This window comes from Vidua macroura, chromosome 10, assembly GCF_024509145.1.
Source record: "Vidua macroura isolate BioBank_ID:100142 chromosome 10, ASM2450914v1, whole genome shotgun sequence".
NCBI classification, from domain to species: domain Eukaryota; kingdom Metazoa; phylum Chordata; class Aves; order Passeriformes; family Viduidae; genus Vidua; species Vidua macroura.
Genome location: NC_071580.1, coordinates 18011745 through 18020930, shown reverse-complemented (window position 1 = coordinate 18020930; position 9186 = coordinate 18011745). Strand labels below are relative to the sequence as shown.

At 44.3% G+C, this 9186-nt stretch overlaps 1 protein-coding gene across 1 annotated transcript in view; it reads right to left on the bottom strand.

Moving 5' to 3' along the window:
• Positions 1-412: 412 nt before the first annotated feature.
• EPHA4 (EPH receptor A4) overlaps positions 413-9186 on the bottom strand; it is a 104149-nt gene continuing 95375 nt past the window's right edge. Inside the window, exons 15-18 of the mRNA XM_053986106.1 lie at positions 8638-8831; positions 6061-6216; positions 4901-5778; positions 413-2728 (exon numbers count right to left, since the gene is read on the bottom strand). Coding sequence (XP_053842081.1) covers positions 5664-5778; positions 6061-6216; positions 8638-8831 — 465 coding nt within the window. The 3' untranslated portion in view covers positions 413-2728; positions 4901-5663. The remainder of the gene's footprint in view (positions 2729-4900; positions 5779-6060; positions 6217-8637; positions 8832-9186) is intronic.

Here is a 9186-nt window from a genome sequence, read left to right as displayed (position 1 = left end):
TGGCTGCAAGGAGAGGCGACAGCCTGGCCAAAGGACACGGTGGTAAATGAGGGAGCTCTGCCAAGGACATCTGACCTCAGGCAAGGTCCAGCTGGGGAGCAGGGGAGGGACACTATCCCTAGCCAATCCCAGACATGAATATGAAAAATTATGGCCCTGTAGGTTTTTCTCAGGCACAGTGCCCATGGATAGCACCTGGTCTCCAAGGAAGGATCACTGATATTATTACCGAGCACCCTTCCCACATCACAGACACCACGGCTCAGGACAGCAGCAAGGAAATCTGAAATCTGCTGAAGAGAATAAATCCCTTTGGGGCAAACACCAGGACTGTTACTCTGAATTCTCTACCTGTATCTGTTGTGGATACACTCTAGATTAAAAACAACATGCAATAATTAGAAATAGTCAATTTCAGGTTTGTACAGCAACTACTTTATTATTTTCAAATGCAAATGTTTGCATTGTTTGCTATTTTACAATTTTACAAACTAGGTATAAAAGACCATAAATAAATGACATAAGTTATGTGTACCTAAAATTCACGGAGGGAGAAAAAAATTACAAATTAAAACAAAATAGAAAAATCTATATATCTAACCCAGAGATCGTTCAAATGCACGAACCAAGAAATGCTGTTAGAATTTTTCAGTATGAACTAAATTATAATATGCCTCATACATTCTAATTTACACAGTCCTTGCATATTCCAACATACTTGCAGTGATACAAAAAAATAAATGCACTCTCTTTTTATTTGTCTGATTAGTATTTCAGATTTTTTTTTTTCTGGTTATGAAAATGTCACATAAAAGAAAAATACTGCTTTTTAAGTCCCGTTTACTGGTTACTTACCAGCTTTTTTTTTTTTTTTTTTTTGTATTTTATACATATATATTTTTAATACATAAGATCCATCACAAAATTAGCACAGCAAGAAACCCGGACAAACATCAACCATTGGTGTGTGAGCAGGACAATTGAACACACTCGTCGTGGGGGACAAGCCGGCAGTGGCCTGTCCCCGAGGGCAGCAGTGTCTGGAGCAGCCTGTGGTGGCCCAGCCTGTGGCCACCTATGGCACAGCTGGCACGTCCTGGTGCCCTGCCATGCCCAGCTCCCCTCGCTTCCCTGCCAGCCCTGCTGCTTCTCCTCCTTCAGAGCAGGTGGAATTACCACAAAGGGGGGGAAACAGGGAACAGGAGCAACCTCGGGACACCAGGTCACAGCTCTGGGCAGGGCTGCACGTCCAGACTGCCCCACTTGTGCCCGAGAACCCCTGGGCCACGTGGGCAGCACGGCCACCTGCCCCCTGCCAGTTGCTCGTGGCCCTGTGTCCCCTGGGTGCAGGCACTCAGCTCCACTCCAGCTGCCCCATGCTACACCAGGGTGGATTCTCCAAACACAGCAAGCTCTCCTAGGTAGTGTCAGCATGCTGCAGCACTGCTCCCTGGGCCACGGAGCAAAGAGTGTCTTCTACTGCTCTTCTACTGCTCTTCAGCTGTACAAGGAACAGGACACACTGCACAACTCTTGCTAACTGTTAGCTTTACAGGTCTTGTTGCATTTTTGTTCCTTATCTGTGCTGGGAACCAGGGAAGTATTCTGATTATTACGTTGCACACAGAGCAAGGAGCTTCTGTGAATGGAAGAACTGCATATATTTGCTAGCATTCAACAAGTCTTTAAAATCCTATTTTTGTAGATAAAAAAGGCTACGTAAGAATTCAGTTCAGGATTACCAGTGGGTAGAGATGCAGGTGTTGCCTCCAGCACCCTGCCACTGAGAAACTGGTTGTTCTTGGTCATGAGCAGGGCACTAGTACAAATAAACACTTAACAAGAACCTTTAGCACCCTTTAGATCCTGCATTCATTACTCCAAAACTAACTTGAAATTGCCCCTGTTTCAGGCTGCAGAACTACTCAACAACGTTAGTGTGGCAGCTAAAAAATACACTTACAGATACAGAAATTGCAACACTTTCTTAATGTGTGTGTTCTCGCTATCATTTCAGACACGAGCTATCAGCCTGGTCTCACAGGACAGAGGTGTTTGGGGCACATTCACAGGCAGTTCTACACACGAGGTGACTTGCACGCCAACACACGCACACAAGCACACGTACGCACCTTTCGGAGGAGATAATAATCCATTCAAGGAAAAAAATATATTTATATCACTGCAATGGCACCTTTAGTGTAAATGTCACTTCAGCAATGTACACAGGCAGCTCACAGGAACTGGGTTCTTTGCTGTGGCACCTGGCCTGGCGTCCATGGTAAGATGTGTAGTGCTCTGTCACCTTCATTCATCCGGGATGCAGTGGTGACAGCCAGGGGAATGAGGAGAGACAACAACAAAATATATAAATAAAACCAAAGGTAAGCAGAGAAAGCAGAGGAGGAGGAAAAACAAAATCCAGAAGTCTGCAGGGCTTTGACACAGTACATTCCTCAAGTGACAACTGGGTGCTGAGTCTTAACGAGTTAGTTATCGCTCAGTGGAAAAAAACAACGGAGTGGGTGGCCCAGGAAAAAAAAAAAGAGACAGTAAAAGTCACACTCTCTTCGGGGACCGATGACTGTTCAGCACGTGTTTTCCAGAATCAGTGCTATGGAAGACGCAACTGTGGGTCCAGAAGGCTTCATGTTTAGTCTGTGTTCCTCCATGGTCAAATGTGATCAACAGGACGGGCTACGAGGCTGTGAAAGCAAAATCCACCTGCCTGCACAAAAAGAGAAACCAAATTAAATGTATTAAACCACATGCACCAAGACAGACAACCCAGACCTGCCCAAATGGCAGCGATCAAAGGGTGGGAACCCTTTGCCTTCCCTGTCCTTCTTCCTTCTATTTCAGAATCTTGCTTCCATGGCATACCTTACATACACATATGTAATCAACCAATCTATCTATCTGTACTTACTTGGGCCACCTTTTTTTCCCTCAGTCTGCTCTCTTCAAGCTAAAATCACTTTCCAGTGGATGCCCCTCATTGGCCATATTTTATCTCACAGGAAACACAACCACGAGTGGCAGTGCTGAAAACCCAGCATCTGGGCTGCCTTCACAGTTTTCATTCTATAGGGACACAGTTTTCCATTTTGTGTGGAAAATATTGCACTGTTTTGAATTACCACTACTACACTCCAAGACAGCAATTTAACAAACTGGCCAGAAAATTGGGTGTATTTTGGTTTTAGATAAAAAAGATGAACTCAACAGAATGCAACAGATTTACAGCAAGGAAACTTCAAGTATCTCTGCACTTGAGAGGCAGAAGAATTTTTCCTGCCGAAAGTACAAATGTCAGGTCTTTAAAATGAGTAACTACTTCTTATGTTGCCTAGCAAAGTGACATTAAAACATGCTGGTTTAAGTAGATTTTTTAAGGAAATCTTAAATTTCTTGAAATGGAAAAGCTTTTATAAGTAATACTGCAGAACAGTTTATACTGAGCTGTCATGACTTGACAGGATCCAAATTTAGCATCTCATATTCAGAACAAGTTGTTCTCTCAGAGAGTTGGAAGTGAGGGAAAGTCAGTGGTTAAAATCAGCAACTTATTGTTAAAAGTGACAAAAAAAGTGATGTGAGTGACAATACAGTATGTGTGATTTGTCCAACTGAGTGAACTGTTTTGGATTTAGAATAAACTCAATTATTAAGAAAGTTTGACCTATAAAGCCACTAAATCATTTCTGAATTTGCTGTCAGGTGTGGAGTAGGACCAAAATATTATAGACTAAAGAACCAGTCTTAGTGCCATTAAACGATAAATCTCACCTTTCTGACATTGTGCCTGGCACAGCTGAAATGCAATGTCAGTTCTAAAGGACATGTCATGAAAATCCTCCTCCTGCTCAGTACAGAGTAAGTGGCCCATCTTTTTTCTAAGGTCATCTCATCACTTTGGTCCTCAAAAGGACTTTAAAGGAATCTAACTTACATACTCTGTTCAAAAAGAGTAATAAAAGCTGCATGACAAATAAATTCAAGCCTCAGTTTGTTCAGAGCTTTACTGGATAAAGCTTTATCCTGTGTGACCTGCTGAGGACAACCACATTGCCATGGCAGTCTCCTCAACCTAGCAAGCCACTCAACTTCCATCTATTCCCTAGAGGAGGCAGCTTTTCCATGCTCCCTCTCCTTGGCCATAACTGCAGAGGGGTGCCAGGCCCCAGCTGTGCAGTCTGCACCTGGCTTTCACACACCCACAGCTGCCCTGATAATCCCAGATACTCACCCTACAGGGCCGGTTTTCAAAGTGGATTTTGGTTCCCACAACTGATCCAAAAGGATCACGGTGCACGAGCTGTTACCCTGCCTGACACCCATATTGCACAAAACCTGCAAGGCTGCATGCTCTATCCCATTTTTTTCTGCTCCCCTTCCCATAAAACCACTGACACCACAACTGAAACGCATCTTTCTAAAACCCAAATACTGCTTTTACTGCTGTTCATGAGAATGCAGGAAAAGTCTTTGGTTCTTCTTGGTGCATTTATGACTATTTGTACTTTGCACTGTGGCATCCGTTCATGTTGAGTTTCCCCATCCACAACATAAGGGCATCCCTACTGCTCTCAGTGTGAAATGAGGTCAAGCTCTGAGCACCGAGCTGAGCCCTAAGACGCTCCTACACCTTGTCTGCACACCCTACAGGCAACAGCTTGGGAGCAATTTGAGATAGTGCAATTTTCACTGCCATCAAATAGAGCAAACAATGGGAAAGGCTCAGCAATTAGTCTGGGAAACCAGCACAGATTCTTACAAACCAGTTAGAACCCTAAATCATACCACAGCAGTTTTTATTTTCCCCCAACAGTGATGAAATCCTGGCACAGCTTACAAAATAAAGCACCGTGAATATGTTGGACACAGTACTTCCACTGACCTTCCATGACATGGCAAAGGGAGTAAGTTTCTTGAAAGAGAAAAGAAGTCTGAAAGCTCCACAGCCACGATTGCAACAGCTGACTACTGGCAAGATGGTCACAAAAGTCTTTCAGTGGTAGGCTTCAGCATGGCACAACAGCCAAGAACCTCCCCAGAAGTCCAGTTTTGTCCAGTAATCCACAGGGTGGGTCACTTCACGTCTCAAGCCCATAAACGGGTAGATCACTAACTGGCAGGCACTGATTAGCCACATGATATTCTCACTGAGGTTTCTGCAAGGTGTTAGTGATGCATCAAGTCTGCAAAGAATATCCTAGGGCAGATTCTTCATTCCAGTGAAAGATACACAACGGTGGTTTCACCCACAAATAAAACACTATGGTTGTAATCCTACAGGTCACAGGGAGAAGAAAAGTAATGCTGTTGTTTTTCAAGCACAGTATCTGGCAGCAAACATAGCATCAAAACTTGAATGTGACTTTATATTTATATAGATACATGTATTTTACATATCATTGATCAACAGAGAAGTATGTTCCAAGAAACCATTTGTTCCAGGTCTGGTTTCAAATGACGGCTTGTCATTTCTGGAGGCCCCTCCCAACACACACGCTCGGGTTCCGCAATCTGTACATCAAGCAATGCTGCAGATCTTTATTTCGACGGGCGAGGAGACGAAGTAAAAAAAGTGCAGTTCTTCAATTAAAGTGCATGGATGAGGTAAACTAATTTCAAGAGTTTTGAGTTTATTCAGTGCTGGCTCAGACGGGAACCATCCTGCCGTGCATCTGTTGCATTTGGGTGCGCATCGCTTGGACGCTGCTCAGGATCTTGTTCTGGTGCGCCAGGGCCGTGATCCCGATCCTGGCCAGGTCCCTGTGGAAGGCAAGAGGAGAACAAGGGGCTGAGAATGGTGGCTCAGATGCTGGTGCAGAGAAGAATATTAGGAGTCAACCGCAAGCAGCATTAGCAAAAGCAGATGTACAGAAATGTTTAATTAAATAAGTGGAGGCATTGTGGAGGCATTTTAAAGTTATCCTCCATCCAAATGAAAGGCATTCCATTCCTTTAATGACTGTAATGATATGCAGCACAAAGCAAGAGAGGCTGATTAAATCCAGATTTACCAGTTTTTTTGTTATATCGCTGAGTACTTACTCCTGGTTCATATGCACCACAGCCTCTAGGGTGGTATAGCCAGCAGCTGTGAAGTTATCCTTGTATCGCTCCATTTTCATGGCTTGGAGCCAGTCACTGACAGAAACAACCGCCGAGAACTCAGGGGAGCTGGGATCCAGCAGGGCTGTGCTAGGTCTGGATGCCAAACAGTGAAAGGACAGAGAAATGGTGTCAGCTGGATCAAAAACCACAAACCCGAGTTTGGTCTCTGCAGCAATTAACCTCAATGATGAGGGAAAGCAAGGGCAAGAGGCTGTGCCCAAAGAAACTGGTGGTTCTGCACATCAACTCAGATCAATGCAAGAAACTGAACAAGATGCAAAGTAATGGGCCAATTTTTCCTAAGAATGAATTTGACCGGAGGTTCTATTTTTGGTTTGAGATCTAATTTGAACCACAGTACAGCTTATGATTTACATCTCAGATACAAGCAACTTCATAGAAAATGCTTTTACTCTCCAAAACAAAGAAAATGGCAATGCTAGAAGGCATTTGGCCTGCTGGGTCTGTGTCTCATGGGCAGCAGTGCCAGACCTTGCCAACCCTGCGTGCGTCAGACTTCAGCTCAGCAGTTACAGAAACACTGCTGAAGTATGTGCAAAGAACTGGGAGCTCACACCCTGCCAGACTGGTTTGGAGGGTTAAACTCTGGGCAGGTTCAGATAACTCCTGCTTCTAGCTAGGTCTGCTCAGTGCATTCAATCAAACTCAGGACAGCAGGGAGTTAATCCCCTCTTTAATCAATCCATTCCTGACCGAGTGTGTGCCAGGAGTGGCGGGAATCACACGAGCTTTGATCTTTGTTTGCGCTGTGGAATGTGCTTCTCATTTTGTCTTGCACAGTTTTGCCAATAATTATTTCTACAACATTTTCTTCTCTTATTAATATTGCATTTACTATTTCATGTATATCATAAGTCACAGTTTCATTAAAGCACTATAAATTACTGTTATCTATCTAATCAAAACAATTATCATTTAGCAATTCATTTGAAAATGCACATCATCAAAGACTAGGTGTGCAATAGCATGGTTAGGTCTTGCCTGAGGCATGGAGTACATGCTGGCAATAATTGGTTAAACTCTTTCACTGCATTATCTAACACAAGACCAATGATGATAACCTATTTATATATAATTATGCTTTAAGCATAAAGTCATATATTAATAATGTTATATGCATATTTGCAATTCCTATGCTGAAGAAAATAAAAATATTTATAAACAGCCATGAACGTGAAATGACCTTTCATAGGCTGTTAACTTACACACACACACAGAGAATGACCTTGAACAGGTTATTAACTATTGGAAAACCTCTATATTTTCAAAGAGCACCCGTAAATTGAAAAGAAAGCAAAATGGAGGAGTTCATACTGTGATTCTTCTACCAAATGATCACAGCAGATCATACTGTGATTCTCACCACGTAAATTATTTAAGCCTCGAGGGAGGATACATTTTTGCCAGGCTCCCAGTGCAATTAGGGCAATCTGGAAGAGGTGGCAATAGCGGCCTCACAGGGTTAATGATCCCTCTTCTGGTGACATACATTGTAAGCAAGACTCACAAAGGGACATACAAGCTTAAAAAAGGATGTTGTTCTGTTGGAGGCTGAGACAGAATCTCTGTTACTCCCCCACTGATTCAAGAAACTTAATTTTGCATTGTCTAATGCATATTTTTGTACCTTTTCTCCTACTAAAAAACATTGTTCTATTATCTTCCTTGTTTCTTTTAAACTTTTTTCCCATATTTGCTGTAAGCAAATCTACCTGACAAAGCAGAGACGTTTGGAAAAAATGGACCTGGTAGAGATCAGTAAAGCTCCTATTACTTCAGCAGGGTTTCACCAGCTTACACAAACTGTTGATCTGTCCCAACAAAGCTATTTTGGTTTTATCCTACAACTCTGGGAGTTTTCCTTCCTGCTGCACTTGTCTTGCACGTACCAAGTACACCATGCTTAGCAAACAAAACAAATGTAATGCGGGATCGGTGGAGACATGAAACTGGCTTTCCACAAAATTAAATTCAAATTCACATAAAAATTAATCCACACCTTCCCAATGCCCGCGAGGCGTTGGCTGTAATGCTGTAACGCTCATTTGCAAATCCTACACAAATCTAGGGTTTATAAAACTTGATGATGTGCTTTTCCTGCAGAAAACCACATCACTCCTGTTAGCTGCACTGATTGAGGTGACCCTACCCACTCAAGCCCTTTCACCAGGGGGAGAAGGGAAAAGAAGCAGCAAACTGCCTTTCAACAGAGCTTGCCTGCGTCAGGACCTGCTTCAGGCTGTGCTGGAAACTCAGCATTGGTGTGATCCAGCAGCAGCTCTGCTCACTCCCCTTTCCTCCTGGCAGGGCTGGCAAGCCTGGGTGCCCCAGGGGCCACACGGAGCCAGCAGAGCCCTGTGCTCACCCACGCAGAGCAGCGGCTGCTGTGCAGGCTGGCCCTGGGAGCTGCGTGCCACCTGCACCCCCTGTGCCACCTGCACTCCCTGTGCCACCTCCCCTGCACTCCCTGGTACGTCGCAGAGCACGGCTGACCTGGAGCTCTCGCTGCCTGTCCTCTTCAGGCTGTTGGGGTTGCGGATGAGCTTGTCCAGCATGTTGACGATCTGCCCAAATTTGGGCCGGTCGCTGCGCTCCTTCTGCCAGCAGTCCAGCATCAGCTGGTGGAGGGCGATGGGGCAGTCCATGGGCGGGGGCAGCCGGTACCCTTCCTCGATGGCTTTGATCACCTGCAAACGGCACAATTAGGAAGACATTGGAGAACATCAGACACGGCTCAGTCCACCAGCTGAGTACCGTTTACCCTAGGGCCATCCAGACTACGGTGACAAATCCCCAGTTAAGTGATACACCACGGAAAATTGCACTCGGACTCAGACAGCTGGTGGTCTCAGAACTGTCATTTCTCCTCAACAACTCAAAACTAAAAGTGTAGCCAGAGCAGACATCAGATGCAGCAGGGCAATTTGTCACAAAAAAAGCACATAGAATACAGGGATGACAGAAGAGCCCTGGTTAGAAATAAGCAACTAGCCTCATTGGACAGAGGGCTGGAGAAGCAACAGCTCTACAGCAACTCTTTAC